Source organism: Rissa tridactyla, chromosome 8 (assembly GCF_028500815.1).
Source record: "Rissa tridactyla isolate bRisTri1 chromosome 8, bRisTri1.patW.cur.20221130, whole genome shotgun sequence".
In the NCBI taxonomy this organism is placed as follows: Eukaryota; Metazoa; Chordata; class Aves; order Charadriiformes; family Laridae; genus Rissa; species Rissa tridactyla.
Genome location: NC_071473.1, coordinates 45,963,672 through 45,986,123, shown reverse-complemented (window position 1 = coordinate 45,986,123; position 22,452 = coordinate 45,963,672). Strand labels below are relative to the sequence as shown.

Here is a 22,452-nt window from a genome sequence, read left to right as displayed (position 1 = left end):
ACTCCTCTCAAGTGTTTAAAAAACACTTTTTTGAGGCAGAAAAGCCATAATGGCATCACCTGCACATGAGACCAAGAGCAGGTCTAGTGCTGCTGCGGGCAGGGGACAATATGGGGGCATGGACTTCCCGTCTCACCTCCATCACACATGTCACAGCCCTGCAGGGGGGGGACAGGGTTTACCCCTGCAGCTCACTCCCCCGTTACTTAGAGCTTGCTCTGACTGAAAAACTGAGCCCAAAAAAGACCACGTATCCCGGCTCCTCAGCTGAGCTCCAGCAGGCAGAGCTTGCCACCAGCCTGGTAAACCAGGGCAGGTCCTCCAGCAAGCAGGGTTCCATGGCTTGCTACAGGCATCTGGCCACTCATTTGACCTTCAGCATTTCTCTTTCACCTCTCAGCCTTTGCTCATTTTCTCAGTTTAAGGCTTGACGATACTGGGGTTAGAGGGACTTGGGTAAGATTTCTCCACCCCCGCTTTAAACAAAGCTCCAGGAGATGGTACAGAAATCCGAGTCTGCTTTAAAAAGGAAAACCAACTTTCCTACTCCTTGTGGTTATGGGACAGAAACAAACAAAAAAAAAAAAAAAGAAAGCAGAAAGCAAAGGAAAAAAATACAAGCTTCAGATGATTTCTAACCAAATTTCATGCTCCCTGAGTGCCTGGCAGGCTTTCCAGTCACGCAGGCTTTGGGGCACCAAAGTCCCCTTGAGTAATATCAAAGTCCTCAGCAAGTCGGGAGCTTTGGGGCATTTACTGGTGGGGAAAGGAACCAACAAGCAGCACAGCAAAGCCCCACAGCCGGTGGAGACCTCTGCCCAAGGGATCCCAAGGTTTTGTGCTCCAGTTCCCGCTCTGCCTCCAGCAACACCCGATGAAAAGCAAGGAAGCTACCCAGCCACACGTCCCTGGCACTACCCAGAAACACCCCCAGCACCTTCCACTCACACAGCCCAGCCCAGTCTCAGACAGTCCAAAGGAACCAGCAGCTTTGCCCCTGAGCAAACCAACACAGTAACGACTAAACCCAGAGTTCTCACCTCTGCTCCTTCCCTGGATCCCAAAGCAGGAGCTGCAGGGCCAGCGCTTCCCTCCCTGGGTGCAGGGTCCTGGCCTCCGGTTTGCAATTCTGCACTAACTTGTGGGGACCAGCAGGAGCTCAGTTACCAAGTGCCTGTCCTCACCCACCTGGGCTGGGTTCCCTGCTGGAGCCAATTAGACCAATTAGTAGCACATCAGGGTTGCCCTGCGTTTGTACTGAGGACTGTCACATGTGGGTTTTTGCCAATGACCCTACCCATTTCTGTGCCCTTCAGCATCTCCTGGGCTGCTTGGGGGGGGGGCTCCCATCTCCCCACTTTTACCCATTCCCCCCAGAGCTCCTATTTTTATGGGACTGTGCAGTTCAGAGAGGGGACAGCAGGGTAGATAAGGCAGGAATTAATGAATTGCTTGTGATGGAAGAATAACAACCAAGCTAATTAAGGCTCTTCATATGCCTCCTGTCTACTGCCGTTAGCTGCTGTGGTGGTCCTGTGCCTACTCAGACAGCAGAAACCTACCTGCTCTCCCAAAGGGACTCCAGATCTCCCTTCTCCAGAGTAATCCCTACCGCAGTGTCAGTTAATGGATCAGTCATTTTTTTCACTAATTTTCAAAATTAAGGTTATCACCTTTTATTATTATTATTATTAGCATCACTTGTGCCTTATCATTTTAATCAACTGATGTTCTTATTAACTTTTAAAAACACATGTCATCTGAAGCATAATTAGCTAGTCTTTTATTCTGCAGCGGAGATGGACGTGAGCAGGTTGGACACAACTGCTGAGAGATGTCATATCCCTCAAGGGGGACTGGACTCCTGAACGGGTTTTGGTTCTCAGAGTCTGCCCACAACTGTGTTAACTTGTTCTTGAGGTACTTCTCTTCCAGCATGAGCAGGTGCCCTAAAAAATTGCACTGATGGATTTTCCTGAAAAAAATATTTTCCCAGGAAAAAAAATACCACCCCTAAATACTTTGGAAAACAGCAGAACTTGTTTAACATCCCGACCTAAACACCTGGAATAACTCTGGGGGTAAATGACTCTTGACTCATTGAACTGATGCAGTGAAGTTCTAAACCACAGCAGACCTGTCCTTCCCAATTCATCTCCTGCTCCTCCTCAGAGCCTGGCCAGCACCAAGGCTTTGCAGGAAGCAAAACAAGCTGTTAAACCACAAGCCAAGCCAACTCTTGTCCCTTCTTCCAATGTCTGCACTGCCTGCAAGACACCTTCCCCTGCTGCTCAGACTTGGTGCTTCCTGCAAGTCCCCGCTCCTGAGCCTACACTGGGGGCTGCTGCTGGTACTGGTCCGGCTCATGCCCCACGCTCAGAGTTACTGGCCATGCCCCAGCACGAGGCTTTGTCAATGTAGCCCTGCCGGCATCTCCAGACTCCCCTTCTCTGCCCTCCACCAGCCAAGATGCCAACTCCATCCTGCCTCTTCCCATTTCCTTACCCTGAGGTCCCTTTGGGAAGCATGGGGCTGTTATTGCTGAAGGATGCCCAGGTAGTACCTGCACAGCCGTGGCTGAAGGAGAGAACTACCCCATGCTTCTCCACCAGAGTCCCTTGGAAGGAATAACAGAAGGGCAACTAGGAGATTTTGCCAAAACTCATCAATCAATAGACAAAACAATTTAGGTTTTTGACCGTGTAGCTACAGCTGTTTCCCTCTAAAATTCCCCTGTGAAAGTGAATCGGGTGCTTTTCCCGGCAGCTTCCCTTTTAGTGCTCCCTCTGCCAGCCCAGGCCAGATCTCCCTTCTGAGGCGCTCGGGGATGGAGACACACCAGGAATAGTTCTCTGCTGTGGTACCAGGTATGCGGCTCCTTCGCTAATGGAAAGCTCTCACCCAAGCCAATCTCGGAAAGTTGGCTTGTTGGCTCAGGATGGGAATGACAAACCTATCATGAACGTAGGGGCACAGAACAGCCACAATAATTAAGTTGGCCCTGTCTAGCTGTTCTCATTAGATGCAATTAAATAAACTGACAAAAAAGCACTGTTCCAAGTTCACTGTTGCCAAGTTACCCATATAGCAGATCTCAGTGCAACAAAAAAATCTGTCCAAAGATATCTGTTTCTTCATGGGTACTTTTTTTTAACTTACACCATTATAAAAAAAAAACAACAAAAAAAACTCCAACAAAAAAACCAAAACAACACAAAAAACCCCCAACAAAACAACCAGGATTATTTTTTGTTTAAAGTTAGGTCTTTCAATATATGGGAAATGTACAGCCCATGAATGCCACTTAACAAGCTGCAACCTCTCCTCTGCGAGCCTTGCACCCCTCCTTGTGGTAGATTGAAGCAATTGTGTGAGCAAAATCCTCTCTCTGCTGGGCTTTGGCTTCCAAAAAGAGCACAGCTAAGCGCCCGAGACATGCTTTCAGCTCTGGCACCCAGCATCGTCTTCTCCAGGTTGCGAACATCTCCGAGCTAGAGATATAAACAACTTCTCCCTCTCACTAGAAGTCAACGATAAGCACGCGTTTCAAACATAATTAAACCGGAGGGTGTAGATGTGTGTGACACGTTGGAACAGTTAAACTGCCCAATCTCAATGTTTGTTTAAAGGTTACTTTTGGATGAAAGCTGGTTAGAGAATAAATAACAGATGCTGAAGGCATCCATTATGTATTTTTGCAATTAGCAGAAAATCTCGGTGCTTTTCTTAAAGAACATACATAATTTTGTGGGATGTTTATTGCTGGAAGCAATCTGCTCTCGCTGGCAAGAACAGCATCCAAGAGCCCAGGGAAGCTTCACAAGAAGTCACACATGGTAAGCCAAACGCAACGCTTGCTTCGGGAACAGCACTTCAAGCCCTGAGCTCTGTCACAAGGAAGCAGTCAAATGCGCTTTCTTTCCGCAGAAAATTTTAAATTAGAAAGAACACGGTAAAATTATCCCCGTTCCCATTTTCCACAGGCATTTTGATTACCCAGTAAAAACGTAGTTGCTGATTATGCTTTCCTTTGAAAAATGCATCCAGGATGTTTCACGCCATCCTTGTCTTCTATGTCCAAGGGCTTCTCCCGTGGGCCGACTACCACCTCCCCTCTTGGGGTAGGGAGATACTACTGTACCTTGGGAAATCTTGTCCATCCGGGACGCATGGCCTGGAAAGAAAACTGGAAGTAAGGAAGCCGCTACAGCTCCAGGAGAGCATCTCCCTCCCACAGAAGCCTGTGTGTGCGGAGAAGGAGGTGGGGCAGCAGCTTAACTTTGGACTGTGCAAGTCCTCACCCTGAAATAAAGGCACTGGTGATTTCCGTCATATCCAAACGAAACCACAGCAGGTATTTAGACAAGGATAGTGGTATTTGGGTTAGAACATAATGTGGACCTCAGGGTACTTGTTGACCACAGCTGGGGACTTCAGGTGGTTCTGGTTTGGAAGACAACAACGGTAACACCTTGAACAGATCTCTCACCTAAAGAGATAACTCCGTGCTCAGTCAGGAAAGACAACCACCACAGATTACGTCCTCCAAATACCTTGAAAGATCCTGATAATCCCTGAAGACCTCTACAATAGATTAAGTGTCACTCCTGCGACTTGATCCAATTGGGAAGCTATCCAAAAATCTCTTTTTGCAGCTCATGGCACCAAATAAAAGTGCGGGCTGAGCACAAAAATTTGGCTTTGTGCAAGCAGAGCCGCTGTACAAGATACCGTTCCCACGTACCATCCACATATCGTTACACTTTGGTAGTCGCGCAGCGATCCAGCAATCTTTGCCATTTCTCACCACAAAGAAACTGCATTGTGCTAAAAAGCCCTCCAGAATAAAGCAGATAGTATCTTTTGGGATGGCGCCTTGTATTTTCCAAGAGTTGTCTCGCTGCAGCAGCTATTACAAGAAACTAACCCAAACCCTCCTATTTGTAAATTAGAAAGAAAAAACACAACTCAAACTGGTATTTGGTTTAGGAGTGAACGGTTCGCACGGCCCTTAAGAAGCATTTTAGACAAAAGCAAGCTTTCTGCCAAACGCTGGAGGAGGGAAGAGAAAATTTCTGCTCTGCTGCCCGAATGCAGCTATAAACCAGGATGAGAAAATAGCCTGGCATTGCTGCCCACCGTGAAATAAGTTGTGCATCTCGTTCTTCACCAGCGCGGCTCGATTTGTCTTCCTCCTACCCAGTTTAGCTTCTACAGCTTTACCCTGAAGACAAATTCCTGCCCCCACCAACCCCTGGAATTCAAGGTGGCAGAGGCGATGAGGGGAGACGGGCAATTTCTAGGCAGGGCGTGCTTTTGTATGAATTTCCATCCAGCGTAATCATGAAATCGCTGGACTAAATACCAGCGTCGCCGCTGTGCGGAATAGATACGTAACGAAAGCTGAAGCCTGGCTAGCGAAGCAGAATGGACTGAGAGCGTCTTTGAGCGTCTTTCCTCCCTTCCTCAATCGTCTCGGTCCCCTTGAAGCGTAACAGGTCATTGCTAGTTTAACAGCTAGTGATTGAGGAGGGGTTTCTTTTTTTCATGCAACTGCTGCTGAAGCAAGACAGACACATCTGATCTCACTCGCATAGGAGAAAAGAGCAGAGGTACTACACCGAGATTTTCCGTAGTTAAAAAAAAAAAAAAAAACAAAACACAAAAACCACAATGTGCTTTACATCAGTTTTGTAGCAGATTATGCACTAAGCTCGTTGGCAGAAAGAGGATCTGATCGCTCCAGCTGAAGGCACTTAAAGATTTAGTTGCTTTTGCAAGGCACACAGAGGTTGGTGAGAGCACCCCCTTCCCCATCCCAAAGAGCACCCACAATTCAGAAAGGTGAGGAAAAGACAACAAGGCAGAAAGCAAAGAGGATCGAGACTACATCAGCTGAGCAGATTAGAAGACTCAATAAAGACATCTATTGTTACCAACAGAAATACTCTACAGACCACAGGCTGAAAACCACCATCTTAAACTAAGCAACCCACGAAAAACAGCAGAGCGCAGCAAGATTAAATTAATTTATGCCCCGCTATCTCCACTGGAAGATTTATAAAGGTCTGCAGATCAAAAGAGCGTGAGAACTCCTGCTGTAAAAAACCATGAGCCTTAATATTTTTGTTACTGTCTCCTTCGTTACCTGATGAGCTGAATCCTCTCTGCATCGTCGTGCAGTTTTCAGCGTCAGCTGTTCACCCGGGATCTTTGGACTGGGGCAAGCGCCCAGCCCCAGCTGCCCGGTCTCCGTGTCCTGCTGCACCATGCCTTGAAGAAACAACCTGATCTTGCCAAGGGGCCAATGGTTGCCCCCCACCCCGAGCAGGAGGCCAGCCGAGCAGTCACAGATCATAGCTTTCGGAGACACGTGCACCACAGCAGGGACCCAGCCGGTATTGAACTTCAAACTAAGCAGAAAAGTAATCTCTTAAGCTGCAACTTTCCTAAGTGCTGGCAGCTAGAAACTGCCAACCGGTAACGACAGTTGGCAGCTCCAGTCTGAACCGAGGGGTTTTTCTCCATTTAACTCTCCCATTCTCCCCAGTTCAGCCTGGGCAGCAGCACGCAGACGTCCCCGCTGTTGCAAGACGTAGCATTTTACACAAGACCTTGGAACTCCCTGACGAACCATTTCTTCTTATTAAGGACAAATGTTGCTAGTGGGGAATATCTTACACTGAGGCAATCCTCAGCTGCGTGGTCATGGTCTTCTCCACAATAGCGTCTCCTGCGCCTGCCCCCATTCCAAAAAAATTGGCACCTTTTAGGCAGGGATTTTCAGTTCAAGCCTCCCACTCGTGGGAGTGGGAAGTCCCCAAGGAGACTCTACAGCCTCAGGATGAAGTTTCAAAAAACAAAAGAGTTTTAAAAAGACGTTTGTCTTTCACCAGCAGAAAGATAACCTTCGCTGCTGGAAACCCCCCCCTGCTTTTCTCGTCCCTTTGCAGGCCAGCTCGGCAAATCTTTCCAGAGGAAGGTTTCCAAGTTCAACATGATGTTTCCTAAAAACCTACGTGCGAAGCAACAACCCCTTTTGTGACAAACCTTTATGCAAAACATGAAGACTTATTTTAAAATAAGTCTGGCAACCTCTCAGCTTTTTTTTTTTTTTTTTTTTGAAGAACGTTATGCTGTGCCCATCTTCTTTAAGACCACAGTCCCCAGCACAGCACCTAGACACGTGCTGCAAAGTAGCAGAATGGCATCAACATGGACCCATGAAATATCAAGGGGAAAAAGAAGCGTCTCCAACCACCGCTGTGCAATAGGTTTGTGTTTCCTAGTCGCCTTCCCAAGTTCCTTCTTTCACAGATATGCCAAATGATTCATCACTGCACCACTATACAAAGAGAGTAATTTGACACACCTGTAAAATCAAGAAAAGCTACCAATTCCACAGGCATTTCCTTGATCTTATTCTGTGCCTAAGAGGGTCTTCAAGACTTCAGTTTTGATGGTGAAAGCTAAACTTTCATACACATACCTACGTGTATGCAGGCTCGCAAAATATAACACTAATAAATACACACTTCATAGATAGATATATGTGAAAAATACCCCTCTGACAGATAACTGGAAGCCAAACACTTATATTAAGTCACAGAACAAAGTTTATTGGATCTTCTCAAATTCCTTGTACAGTTTTGCTGCTAAACGGACACAACACACTGGCATATCGCCTTTAATCTTTATTTCAATCATAAGTCCAATTTGAAAGAATTGGTAACACATTTAATGGCATCTTCAATAAATAAAATGACAAAAAAAAATCTAGTCTTTGCACAGACACATTACAATCCACTCCAAATTCAATATTGCCAAAACATTGGGGGTTTTTTCCTAAAATTTTGCTCCAAAGGGTTTTTGTTTGTTTGTTTCAGCACTTAAATACACAGAAAAGTATATGATGAGAGAAAACAGATACTCTATTCTGAACAGAACTTGTAAAAACCAATAACTTCGAAACAAAACATAATTATATCTAATTAGATTAAAGCATCCTGTTTGAAGTCCTTTTGGAAAAATCCTGATTCTAACCTTCATATCAAAACATGCAGTTTTCCGAGATCCTATCCTATGTCAGCATACTCGTACAACAAGAATTAAATGCCATGATTGAATTTTTTTTTTTAAGGGGAAATCCATAAAGCAAAAGCAGTGGCCTCCCACACTCACAGAAGTAGCCATGGTCCGTATATTCTGCAGTAGTAAACAGCTATTTGTGCTCAGTCCACGGTTTGAATTCCTACCGTGACGGAAAAGATACTGTAGTTTACCCTTTGTTTCTGTACCCACCTCTGCCCCAGCCCAGCAGCCTCAAGAACCTCAGCGAGATGAGGATTCACGCAAACACAAATCTGGCTGCACGGATCAGATTGCAGGATGAGGACCAACCCGTCTGATTCTAATTAGAAGCTAGGCTTAATGTAAAAGCTTTTCCTAAATAAAGTCATCAATAAAGAAAAGCTGAAAACCAAGATTTCCAAACTGCAGTTCCCTGTAATTTGCAACATCTATTAGCGTATCACAAACCAATGACAGTGTCAGTTAACGTAGGAAGAACCACTCTATCACTAAAATTAGTTAAAACAGTCATCTTCTGGCACCTTCTTCAGTGAAAGCTCAGGGCATGCAAGGAATGCATGTTCGGCCCCACAGACCTATGCATACTATATAGGGGAGAGAAAAGGTTACTCTAAACAAAAGGCAGAATTACACCACATCTGTACAAACATTTAAACCAGTTTGTTTCAACCAGTTACCTGCTTATCCTAATTATTGCTGCTGACTGTACTTGGCTAATTCGAGAGAACGTGATGAAGCAGGACCCAATTTGTTTAAGGGAATGGAACTGTTTTTCTGCCAGTATCTTCCCCCTCAGTTGCCCACATCATAACAAAAGTGCAATAATTTACATTTTTTTCAAACACACAGCTATTAAAATTATACAATTTTAGGGAAACAAATTCACTAGTTTAACCATAAAAGTATTTCCCCAAGTAACAAACTTTAAAGCATTCAGTAACACAGTATTTCAATAATAATAACACAGAAAATCCCTTCCACTTGTTACAAAAGACAGAACTGTTAGAAGATTGTTTATTGTACACTATTAAGAGTTTTACTGTCTTGTGAACACCATGCTGTAATTAAGAATATAACCACCATTTAAAATAAATGAGCATGGAAATACTGACCTGACTTTGAAGTTATATTCTCAACCTTTTGCAAATGAAGTCAAGGTAAAGCCCAGGGCCAAGTCATCCAGTTACTCAAGAATTTACGAGACAGTTTACATCCAGAGTCAAAAGAAAGCACCACTTTCCATAATGTACTTTGTACGTCTATTGCTGAACAGTGTATTAAATAGTTTTGTCAGAACTGCTAAAACAGATTCTCAAACTAACTGTAGATTCATTTACAGAATTCAGGTTTGGGGATTACGGGGAACTTTGTGACAAAATTATACTCGGAAAAAAAAAAAAAATCTGCTAAATTTGGTCCAAGCATCCAAAAAACAAACAAGGGCACAGGGGTCCCTCATTGCTTAATGCTGCTGTTTAATTGATCCTTAAAAAAAACAACAAAAGAAAAAAAGTGTATGGCAATAAGGAATAAGAAGGGCTGCCCATTATAGGCACAGAACTGTGACAGAATAAACAGTCTCTTCGGAAAGATGTTTTAACTGTGGTTTCGCCATGGGAGTAACTGAACTTGTGCTAATGGAGAACGCTGAAATTTGTATACTATAGCGGCAAGAAATGATTTCCTATTTAAAAAACAGACCCATTTGCAATTAACTGCTCTTCCAATCATCATTAGATATGTGAAAAAAACCAATAAAAAAATCTTTTAAAACAATTACAAAGAATGGACTGCAGTAGCAGCTATTCAAGCAAGATTCAAGCACAAGTTTAAATGAACTTTCAAGCTAGGAATTAGCCTTCTTTGTCGAAAATTTGTACAACTTTTTCAAAGACCTAAAAAGAGAGAGAATATTAACTTTATAAGTGTTAGTCAAACAGTTACTGCAAGTTAAACAAGCACACACAATAATTGACAGTATTTTTAAAAATGTATAGGTTGTTCTTAGAACATTCACATTAATTCTTTAATAGTGAAATTGGCAGCAATTCCGGGAAACTGAGACAGAAGAGCAACACTACTTCAGAAACGCAAAAGCTCATGAAAGTGAAAGAGACAAGACTGTTAAACACAGAAACACTGAAAACGTGTTTAGTCCAGCTCACATTCAAGCAGAACTAATTGATTTCTTAAAGTTATTCACATCTTAATCAGTTCTTCAAGAGTCAAAACCAGAGTTCCACAACCTCCCTCAGCAATACACATCAGTGCTTAATTAGCACCCTAACCACACACACACACATCTCAGAAGAATGCCAAAAATATGTACTCTGCCACTGTCATCCCCATGGTTTTTTGCCTTACATACTTACTTCATCAACAGATTTAGAGGCATCCACTTTTCTGACTTTTCCCATTCTCTCATACAAATCTATTATAGGCTTAGTAGACTGCAGATATGTATGAATTCTAGGAGAAAACACAGGGGAGGGAAAAAAAAAAAAAGCATTACATAGTAAAATATAAACAGAAGAGAACTGAAAAGTTTTGGAGATAGTACCTCTTTTCCAGACTCTCCCGATTATCATCACTCCTACCGCTGCTCTTGCCTCTTTCAAGACAGCGGCCAATACATATCTACAAAAAAGCATCAAAAAGACGATCACGACCAAGAACATGAGGTGCTACCTTGAAAGCAGGAATAAAAAACAGAAATTCTGAAAATCTAAATAGGCCTGACACACAACTTCTGTCCAGATCTGGTGGATATAACCAGAATTCACATGGAGAGTTAGATTCTTCCAGAGAAAAAGGATGACAGCTTTACACTTCATCAGCTTATTAAAATGTGGGCTCTTAAAATGGGATTTGGATCAGTGGAAAAGCAACATCAAGCTCTGTGGTTCAACTGGGTCTCCAACTTCAGACGTTTAAAGAAGAAAATGACCTGATTTTCAAGGATGTATTTAGACTTTCTGAAAAGCAGCATATCAAATTAGACTACTAATAAATGCCTGCACTGAAAGAAAGTCACTGTATGTTCTCACAAGAATTTTGCAAGGCTACATAATAAGTTATAGTAAGTTAAAATGTTCTTACTTGGCATTGCTATAATGAAGACTTAAAAAAAAATAAATCAAAATCCAAGTAAAAACTGAAGAACTAACCAGTTAAAAGCTGCCCAATGAACTATGTTTTGAAATATAAATTTAAGTAAGCAACACTGACAGACGTACAGTTCATGAATACATTTATCCTAGTCATGCAAGAGGACAATGGTTAAAAATTATTTTTTTCCTACAAAGTACACCCATAGTAAAAAAAAAAAATAAATCCAGAAGCTCATGTAGACATTTTTGTCTATTTTCAGATCCAGTAAAAAAATTAGAACCCCAAAATTAACACCCCACCAAGTGAAAAAAATCATTTCATCTTATTTAAATTTTTGAATAGGAAAAAAAAAAGTAACCCCTCACTTTTCTTTGAGATTAAAAAAAAATTGCAATTAAGTAAAAAGAAAAAAGTAATAAAGTTTCTCAGGAAATTGGGGAAAAGGGTAACAGGAAGAAAGTCAGCTTAAGGTGCTGGGATTCTCATAGCAGTTTTATCCCTCAAGGGCACTGACATATTAAAAAGACAGCATATCATGGCACTTATTAAATGAATATAATGTATCACTGTCAAAATGCCCTTGTAATCTAATGACTTGCTGAATAAAATGTTGATTACTGGCTATCCTATAGCCCAGCTCATAACTATGAAAATAAAGACTACTGCTCCCAACACTGTAGAATTAAAGCAGACATTGCTATGAAGTTCATTCGGGACTAAACAACGGTTACTAAGAGTAAACACAGTAATGTTTTCTGAAAGTTAACCAAATAATTTTGCATAAGGTATTTAAAGCTTTTATAAATTTTCCCTAAGAATGCAATTGCCTGAAGTACTACTTTAATATAATTTATTTGCACGTGATTATACCAAGTGTAATTAGCCGCCCGCTATTTCAAAGACATGCATTTTCTTCATCTGCAAAAACAACTTGCCAAAAAATCCTTGAAACTCACAGACCGAGTTTTCCTTCTGCTCTTAACACTAGTCCATTTACTACCTGACAGAAAGGAAGTTACAGAATAACACACTTCATTACCTCATTGTCACAATCAAAAAAGAGAACAAAAGAAACATCCGCCTTTCCATCCATAGTCTTATTCCAGCCTTGAAGATTATCTTCATTCCTGGGAAATCCATCAATCAAGAACTTGTTCTTCTGGGAATTGGCAGCCATTGTTTGATCCATAGCCTGATAAAAGACAATTCAATTAATGATCTCCTGCACATACAACCATTTATCCACTTATTAAATTACCCCCAAAATGTCGACATGGTAAGTCAAGAAACATTTATTTTAGGATTACCGAAGAATTACAAAATGTACTTTTGTTTTACCTTCAATGCATGCTAATTCATTCACCAATGCACCAATACAGCCTTATTTCAAACTGAATTCGCCATTTCATAAAGCTCAAAATCTCCTAGCACACAATTCCAGCTTTAAAAGTTGATTTTCCACAAGATACTGGAAAGCACTATTACGCAATAAGATGCCAAAACATCCCTGATCTAGAGTTAATTCTAATGGAAAAACTCCAGATAAGTTTAGTGCCATAAGCAACAGAAGCCTTTTCTGTCTTAAAGGAGATACTTTGGTTTTCCTGGACATCTAATAAGGAAAAAGCCTGGAGCTTTTCTTGCCACAGGAACATTAGCAGGTGCTTGTCTCCTTCACCTGGCTATATATTTTGATAAAACTTACAGAAACTTAGTACCTTTAAGGCCTCTACCCTCCAGTCAAATATGACGGAGCTGACCAAGAGGTCCAAAAGCTAATTAAGGGAAACGAGGAATACAGAGTTTCACTGATTTCCCTAGAGCTACTAAAAAAAAAAAAAAAAAAATTAAAAATAACCAATTCTCACATATCCGAAGGTAATGGAGGCCATCACCTATTGCCCTCCAACCAGCCAGAAAGAAACATGAGTAATTGCTGAGAAGCTCAGTACGCGATACGCACCTGTGTGTCCACCATTTCACACTACTCCCACTGGAGGAAAGGCATTTCTTCCAGTATATGGCCACTGCTTTGTTGCTTAGCCTGCAAGAGTGAATGAACAAGGAAAAAGCCCTTTCCTTACCCTCTTCAGCAAGCTGATTGTTATTTCAACCGGTACGATTTCCCCCTCCTTAATGTAGTTCTCAATCAGTTCTCCATACTGCGAGCCTGGCCTTTTTCGTTCATCTCGAAGGAGGTCACCAGCAGAAAGGTGCGTGTACCCGTATTTCTGAAACGTGCAAACAGACAGGCATAGACTCCCTCGAATTAGTAAACATGCAAAGATAACATCAGTCAACAGCGTCAATCACATTTATTCTACACATTACAACAGAAAAACACAGGGAATAGCATCTTGCTGGTGACAGATCTATTCCACTGTCAGTGTGTAATCTGACATTACAGCGCACTCAGTATGTGCAGTAGCAGAGAGATTCTTGGGTAGAATGCTCACCAGGCCTTTGGTCAGGCATTTATGTCCTGTTTTCAGAGTAATTTTGTCACGTTTGGAAAATAGACTGTCCCCAAAGTGCTTCCTGAAATGTCACACTGTGCAGGAAGACATTTAACTATCACCAAACCAGATACAAGCTATACCCCATCCTAAAAGTTCAACTACTTAAAAATTGCAAGTGATGATCAGTTGTTGGGTCAAGTCCTGATCTACAAAGTGAAAAAGTTGAGACAGTGCCTTTTCTTGCTATGCTTATGCAACAGGATTGTAATTTTATCAAATTACTGCTGTTACTAAAGAAAAGCGCAGGCGGTGATTCCAGGTCCTTTGGAGCTGGAGGAATGTTTCAAGCACAGCACGAGTCAGGAATCCTTACATTCCTGCTGTGGTTCTGGCACCAACTTCCTCCTCTGCCTTGGTCAAACCACTTATAATTCTGCATCTAACGCTGCAGCTACACAAATGGTCCTACACATGCACTCCTCCAAACCCAGCCCTGCGTGCCTGCCCCCCTTCCCTGGGATGAATACCACAAACTGGGAAGGCAGCCCTTGGGGGAGGCCACTGCCTTCTCCTAATGATGATGTGGCAGATGAAGGTAAACAGATATGCTGGTGCCACCCTATGTCACGCCACGTACAGTAAACAGAAAGAGAGCAGAGAGATCAGGTCCAAATCTATCGGTTTGATACCAGTATGCAGGAAAACAGCAAACACCATTGCGCTTTTCTTTCACTTCTAACTACATCTGAAAAAAAAGTTGCTAACGCTAATGCAAAATACCGATGAAAAGTATTTATTACACTTGAATTTCTCAGGCATTTGCCATGATAAATAGACACCTAGTGCAAACATATGCTCTTACCAGAGAAATGCATTGTGATAAGTTTCGGAGCACAAACCAATCATTTTCTCAGCTTATTTAACACCACAAGATAACTAACCAAGCATACTATGGTCCTTGACCAAATATAGTCCATAAAAACCAGGCAATAAAGACATCTCCTTGGTGATTACCTAAGCTAGCTATACATCCAAAACAGAGAACACCTATACATACTCATCCTAAAGTTTTTACACAAAACAAAAGCAGCAGCAAAAAACTTCAGGGTTATCAGCCTGGCTGCAGCAACATCCAAAGCAAATTTCAAAAAAAGGTGTCTGAGCAGCATAATAATGTGGCTATACACTTTTTAAGGCTGTGAACTTGGGATTTAAAAACTTGGCTACTGGACTAAGTACAAGAGAAATATTACACAACCCACTAAGTGACTTTAAAAACATTTCAGTTGCTTTCCAATTTCACTCACAAAAGTGTGGAAAGTTAGTTCTGCCATAGTCATAATTTAAGAAGGGATATAATTACCTAAATCTCCAAAACTCTACACAGATGGGGGAAAAAAAGGAAGCAAGATTTTGCTCTAAATAACTGTGAAGAAAAAGCTCCACAGACATCCTCTATAAGCTCACTGTACTCCTGCTTTAATGCGCACTGCATTTGGATATGCCTATTTAATTGCAAATCTAAATATTTACTGTGAACTACAAAAACCATAAACCAGAATAAATCTTTTCTTATAAGCAAGAAACCTTACTCTGCTGAACCCTAAATTAACATGTAGTTCTTCTTGCTAAAGTTAAAGAATGATGATATTTTTAACATCAAGTTTCTACGAAGGAGAAAACAGGAGGAAAATATAATCCCTTCAGTTTTAGAGGATTACCAAACCATTTAATTTTCCTTGGCATTTCCCTTTTCATGCATGAAAACGAAATTGAGTCATACAGTTTTTGGAATTCTCTGTCTTTTGCAACAGCAAACTAAAATAGTTTTTTTAACAGCTGAACAGGAAAGTAAAAGATAGAAGTGTTTTGAAGTGCTGTTGCATAAATAGACTTGTTTTAGATAATAGTAAATTTTATTCTAGAGTAACCTTCAGAATGGATTAACCAGGCAATAAGAAAAACAAACCTCTCCTTCAGGGGCAAAACATTTATTTGTTAACTGTACCGAGTCAAGAGCCAAAGACAACACGTCAGTTTAAACAATGCAAACAAGCACAGAGAAAGGCTTGGCTGCTGCTCCGTACGCAGAAGGCTTCAGAGATGCGGGGCTCACGCTACTCTTGCCAGTTTTAATCAATTCGTACAGGGCACAAAGTTTTCTTTCATCTTAGACAAGATAAACCATCAGCAAGCATCCTGAATTGGAGAAAATCGTCACATCCCCAGGAGCTCGCAAGACACTGTGATGTAACTGCACAAAAAATCAGGGCAAAACACTCTCGCGTCTTGCCAAGGTTTGCATTGTGCCAGCACAACTTTCCAGCACTGCCAAGTACATCTTGATGCAATCCCCAGAACGTGACTTTTTGCAACTACCGCCTAATTCTTCTCCTCCAAAATCAGAAAGGGAGCAGGACTGTGGCTGCCAAACAATGAAAAAGCAGTTACTCCAGTTCTTGAAGGATGCCTATATGCTAGATTCATAATGTCAGACTGAAAGAAAGAGTTGAAATAGATACTAGGTTAAAAAAAATAATTCCAAATACTCGGATGCCAAGCACCTAAAATTCGGACAGATTTTTAGATTACAGAAACAATACAAAAAAAAATATAGAATTAACTATTCTAAAACTTATTTCAGAAAATGTTTTCTGCTATACTAGCAGACTGGTATGCTGTTCTATAAGAAGAAAAGAAAAGATTAAATCAGTAAATTGCTATTATACAAGTTGTCATTATTTAAAACTATTTTTTATATTTGGAAAACCACAATCAACATCTCTTACAAACATTAACTGTGAATGACAAAGATAAAAATCAGCTGTCTTCAGCCCACCACAGACATCTTCCTCCTTTGTTTTAAAAAAAATAATTACACAGTGCTGTGGAAAGGCAAGCTCAAGTTTCCATCAGTCCCACCATAGAGCTGTTACTCAGAACAGCACTTAGCAGTGCGGCACAGAGCAGAGCAAATCATGCCTCGCTTGTTTGTCACACAGTGACCTAGTAAATCAGTCCCCATTCAGCAGGGCAAACTGGGACAGGCAAGCCATATGCTCCACATCTCCAAATGACAACCCGAGACTGCAGCCTCCCTGGGATGCCCTTCTCTCCCCTGTCCTATAGCCACCTCTAGCCTTCCTCCGTCGGCCAGGATTTGCAACTTCCACTCCTCAGGCAGAACTTGCTTTGCTTTCAGTAAATAGAATAAATAGATGAATACAACTAAAAATACATGAGCCACATCCGCGTCACACTTGAATAAGGTGGAGTTTGCAATAGCAATCTTCTGGAGGAGTCGGAAAGGATCAGCGATGTACAGCAGCTGCTGCTGGGATTCCTTACGCAGTCAGCTTTGGAGGGGGACAAGGTTTAGTTCTGATTCTGCCCTGTGTGGTCCAGCAACACATCTCTCCACTACACACACAGCTTGATACTTCCTCAAGTGAGCAGAAGCCAAGAAAAAGCAAGAGAAACACAAATTACTACTTTGACCTTGACTCCTATCTTGGCTTATCATTGTTACTCTGAAAATGAAAGTCAAAGGGCTTAAGATCTAAACACATAAAATAGAAACTTTTATTGCCCTAGTTCTGACCCGTCATATCTTGGGCAACCTTAATAAACAACCAAAGTTTGTTACATGTTCTCAGATACACCATTCAAGAACTAGTTAAAATAAAAATAGAACCATGTAAAGCCTGCAGCCTTCATACTCTTTTTTTTTTTTAACCTAAAAAGCTTTTGTCTGTCCTATTAGCAATTAGCACAAGAAGTTATAACTTTGGGATATAAACTATAATGCAGTAATAGACCTTCTGTCTGCTTATTCCAATAAGAAGAGAAAAAAAAAAGACATTTTCTTAGTTTGAAATATGTTCTTGCCTGGGGGGGTGGGAAACAAACAAAAAAAACACATTAACAAAACAAAATGCACAAAGGAGATCCCACTGACAGTGCCCCCAGGGAAGCGGGGGCAAATAGAGCACCCCAGTGCTTCAGGAATGCTCAACTCAATAAGAGGCACCCAGTACGTTTGGGAAAGCCCAAAATTCAATGCCATGTGAGTGAGCCTGCATTCTGCAAAATGGAAGCAATCTTCGGGGGGGCAGGGGGTGGATTTATATGATCACTCACTGTGTTTTAAAAAAGCTCAATAGTTCAGAAACATAAACTTACATTCCAAAGAACAACTACGAGAACTTAAGGCTAATACTTGGCACTCTTGAAAGATATTTCAGAAGTGGAGTTTAAAGCAAACAATTTTAAAAACGTTTTTATTTCAAGGAAGTTAATGCCTCTCAGCAGACTTCCAGAAGACAATTAACACACGACAGCAAAACTAAAATCCACTGCTACTTTCAGAGGACTGTTTCTGATACAATGAGTTCTTTGCATTGTTTTCTTCACCCTAGGAAATCTCCTTATCATATATCCCAAAAAAATTTAACAGCCTTTTCCGTTTCGATATTAACTTACGCTTTTATAAAAGAAGAAGGCTCAGCATCCCACCTTGTCAGATTAATTTTATATTTAACCACAAACATATAGGATAGGGCTGTGGTGGAGGCAAATTATATTTTGGGTACACAGAGAGGGATGTCTTGCATACTCCAAATCCCTAGAGAATCACCTTGCTAAAACAAACAAACAAATAAATACAACTCAAATCTTGTTTGGAATAAAGACAAATGATTTAGTTACTATTCTTCCCCCACACCAAAGAGCTTTGTATTTCAGGCAAAGGTTGTAAGGATTTAAAATTTAACTGCATGAAAGTATAGATGGTGCAGATTTGAAGAATGTATTTTTTTCCCTTGGCTTTACCATAAGCATTTTATAAGCAAAGTTCAGAAATCAGCAATAAAATACATTCATTTTGTCCTACAAAAACCTGCATTCAAATGACATCATTCAACTACCTGCTCAAATATTCTGCCTCACACAATACGCTACACCACAGTCTCGGGTGATGGCAAACTCCACCTCACACACCTGTGGAAGCTTTCAGGAGTTAATCTGCAGAGCTGGAAGGGAGCGGATAAGAACTTATGAGGGAACTCTGCTTCATCCCTTCCTAAATAGGAAGAACTGGTCCAGAGCAGTTCTGCTGCATTTGCATTTCAGGGACGACTCTGTGAGTTTGTGAAACGTACACAGGAGTCTTCCCTCCATATCGGAGAAAACCAGCCTGCTTCAGCTGTCTCTTCCAACCTTATCTGCGAAGATAAAGAAACCTAATCGCTTACCTGCTGATCCCTTTCATACACTATGTCAATACCCATTTCCACTTGTTACTGCATCTTCTTCCCTCAAATCATTTCTCCATTTTGGTACAAATTTGGCATGAATACATGCCTTCTCCGGAATGAGGGACTCCAGCACACACATATTGAGCAGTTAGGATTTAGGTTAGTACTTAAGAAATAGATATTTTGCCTACTACATGTGATAGCCATCTCCCTTTTCTGGGAATGCAAACCATAGTCAGCAAAACAATTACAACACTTCTTTGAGAAATCGTTCCCAGGTAGTGTGTAATACTCCCTTTACTCTACAAAACGCTTATGGCTACCCTTGCTTTTTTTAATAGAATCATTTAATGCTAAAATCATGCAAAATCTCACCTCAGCAAAGTGAGACTTCTTCCACATGTGATGTGCTCTGTCCTAAATCTCTAGTATGAATAGCAATCTAGAAGTATTTATAGCTCATACTGACTTTTTGTTGAGCACAAACTTCAGATTTACAGCAAGATACTGGGTCAGATTCATTCCAAATGTAAACTAGTATTATCCAGTCCATTTACAACAGGGATGAATGAGGTTTATTATTACTCAGCTACAGTTCCTCTTCTCCGCAGCAAGCTGCCAATGAGGTTTAAAATCCGAACAAAAATACACTTTCAACCTAAAGGCAGCATTGACTCCATACAGGCTATTCAACCGCCTGCACCAAGGCTCTCTCTGGGGGCTGCCAGGGGCCAGGCCAAGGATACGTCCTTAAAAAAGGATGCTGCTCTGCAGTACCTCATCCACACTTCCCTGTTCGTGTTCCCTTTTTCTAAAGTTTTCCATCAGGCTCGCATTGCTCCAACTCTCCCTTCAACTACCTCAGACCCTCTCTCCCTTAAAGTTCAGCCAGCAGCTCCTGTAGAGGTGTCCAAGCGAGCAGAAAGGCTGTCCATTGCAATCAGCAGGTCCAAGAGCTTTCTACTGTCAGCCCACTGACTTCAATAAACTCCTTTCCACGTAGTGAACAAAATTAGTGGAATTAAAGCAAATTTACATTTATTAGTATTTGTACTTCCCTTTCCAGACTTAGAGAAGAAAATAAACACAGTACAAGCAAAGTTAACTTTCTTCTTTCATTTTTAGCTGCAAATACAATTTGAGTAGCAATAACTCATTTGAACTCCTCCTAATAAAGTGGTCTTTATCCAATTATATTAGCCTATCAAGCCAAAGGCATTTATACTTCTAAACACAGGCCAGCAGCCACACAAGGTACTTCAGCCCTGAGGCTACCTTAATGGTCTGGTGAAAGCCATTAATGACAGCCTACAAGATTCCCCTACAGTTTAAGCTCATTTGTTTGCTATGTGCTAGGGGCAGAATATGACCTTACCAAAACGTCTTTTATGAGTACTATGAACCTTTAATTCCACAATTTAATTTAATGAATAAGATGGTTTGAATGAGAGTCTGTAATTTGAGGTTAAAATCCTTCAGAACTAAAGTCATAACGGCATTTTTCAGTCTGGACCAAATCTGCATAACTTAGTTATACAACACTGAGGACTGGGATACAATGGCAGTGTGGATAAACTGTAACAGCACTGCCAGGGCATCACCAGAATAGATGACACGCAAAACGTGCTAGGAGTTGTGGGTTCTTTTTTTCCACTAATAGTTTCAGAAACATGGGCATTGCTACAGTTAATCATTTCTTTCAGCTTCGATACTACGTGCCTTTCAACAAGAAAAATACATGCAACTGCTCAGAAAAAAAGAGAAAGAAGCATCTGTTTCAAATCCAACATACACATGTGTTTGGAAGCATTCTGCCTTAACTACTTCTGTAATTATCCACCCAAATACAGTGCAGTTACTCCGGCGTCTTTTGCTTTTTAAAAGCTACACCACATAGCATTCACCGTTCTTTCTTAAATGCTTGTTCTATGTCAAAGGGCTGTAAAAATGTATTTGGAAAACTGAAAATGCAAAAAATATAGCGGAAAGTCTTCTCAATTTATACTTTCAGTTTGAGGTTCTTTGGAAAAAGAGAGCAAGATTAACCATCTATGGGGTCAGGACATCCTCTAACCTCTACCATATTCTGTCATAGAACAATATTTTACTTTCACAACTTACAGAGATGGCACTAGGTCAGAACGCCAACACCCTGCAATGCCTACTGCACCAGCTCTTACATTTATGGGACAGCTTCATAAGACAAGGACCTTGACCCTACACACTTGAAGTCAACGTAAACCACCTTGCCTCCACGCCCAGGCCACAAACCCGAGGCATGCAGGTGGCAGCCCTGCAGTCACCTACGTGGCTATGCAGACGTGTCCAGGGCCACCCACACGAGCCGGGCTGCAAGACTGGCCTGACAACGCAGCAGGAACTTCTTGAGGGCTGTGGTCCTCTGACAAGGCACAGCGGGCAACCAGTGCTCCCGCTAAACTGCTGCCGTGCTAGGATAGCCTCCAAGCCCCAAGCGAGTGTCCCCCTGCCCAGGATGGGTGCCAGCGCAGGTAGACCCACCAGTAGAGTGGGATCCCGGGTGGGGTACTGAGGGAAAACAAGGCAGAAGAAAGAAAAAGGCCGGCTCCCGGCTAAATTACTTGACAGGGGCGGGACGGGGAGCGGGCGGGGGGGGATGGTGTCTGCCCCCGCCACTTCACCGGCTAACGGGGAGATGCGGGTCAGTCATTTTTATTTTATCGTCTCCATCGTCTCCAAGGGGCGGATCGAGGTTCGACAAGAGCCCAGACCATCAGGCGAAGGGGGACAAGCTCCCCCAAGCGACTACCGCATGGGGAGGCACGGAGACTACCGGGGGGCGGGGGGGGGGGCGGGGGGGGCTACAACTCCCGGCGTGCCGCGCCCGCAGAGCCTCCCCGCAGCCGGAGCCCGGCAGCGCACACAGTCCCGTAACCCCCCGCTCCCCGGCGGACCGGCTGCCCTCACCTCCACAATGCGAGCGCACTGCGTCCCCTTGCCCGCCCCGGGCCCGCCGAGGACAAAGACGACGACGGGCTTCATGAGGAGAAGGAGGCGGCGGCGGAGCAGCAGCAGGACAGCGGCGGTGAGGGGGCAGTCGTGAAGCGGGCGGGGGCCGAGGCCGGGGCTGCAGCCGAGGCAGAGCTGCGACCGCCACCACCCGCTGCTGAGCTGTCCCCGCCGAGGGAAAAGTGCTTCCGGGTCCCCGGCGGCGACCGAGAGGGGAGGGGCGGGGCGGGCAGGCGCGCGAGGCGGCGGCCCTCCGCTCCGCCGCCCCGCCAGCCGCGGCCTGCGGCCTAACGACGCGCCGTCCTCTGGTGAACGCCGTGGGTGGCTCGCGGCTCCGGGACACGCGGGTTGGGAAAGGCTAAGGCCAATGCCGGAGCGACGCTGCCGCGGGACCGGGCAGGCAGGAGGATGGGTTGTGCCGGTTTATTTCGAAACCTAGGGCAGCTGCCACCGTCCTGTCAGGCCCGGCCCGGCCCGGCCCGGCCCAGCACAGCACAGCACAGCACAGCCCCGGCGATGGCGGCGGGGCGTTGCCATGGCAACCCCGC

General features: G+C 42.9%; 1 protein-coding gene across 3 annotated transcripts; it reads right to left on the bottom strand.

Annotated features, from left to right (window-relative positions):
• Nucleotides 1–7,593: 7,593 nt before the first annotated feature.
• Nucleotides 7,594–22,418, bottom strand: CMPK1 (cytidine/uridine monophosphate kinase 1). 3 transcript variants are annotated; one of them, XR_008467895.1, is made up of 7 exons: nt 21,863–22,418; nt 13,287–13,433; nt 12,242–12,394; nt 10,652–10,728; nt 10,464–10,560; nt 9,204–9,986; nt 7,594–8,675 (listed from the first exon to the last, which is right to left on the bottom strand). XR_008467895.1 is itself a non-coding variant. In XM_054210445.1 (6 exons), the coding sequence occupies exons 1-6, from the start codon at nt 21,935–21,937 to the stop codon at nt 9,945–9,947; spliced, it is 591 nt and encodes a 196-aa protein (XP_054066420.1). In that variant the 5' UTR covers nt 21,938–22,418; the 3' UTR covers nt 7,594–9,944. The 3 variants fall into 3 exon arrangements, 2 of the variants coding, with proteins under 2 accessions (XP_054066420.1, XP_054066422.1); XM_054210445.1 differs by having other exon boundaries at nt 7,594–9,986; XM_054210447.1 differs by lacking the exon at nt 21,863–22,418 and adding an exon at nt 18,914–19,089 and having other exon boundaries at nt 7,594–9,986.
• Between the last annotated feature and the right edge of the window lie 34 nt (nt 22,419–22,452).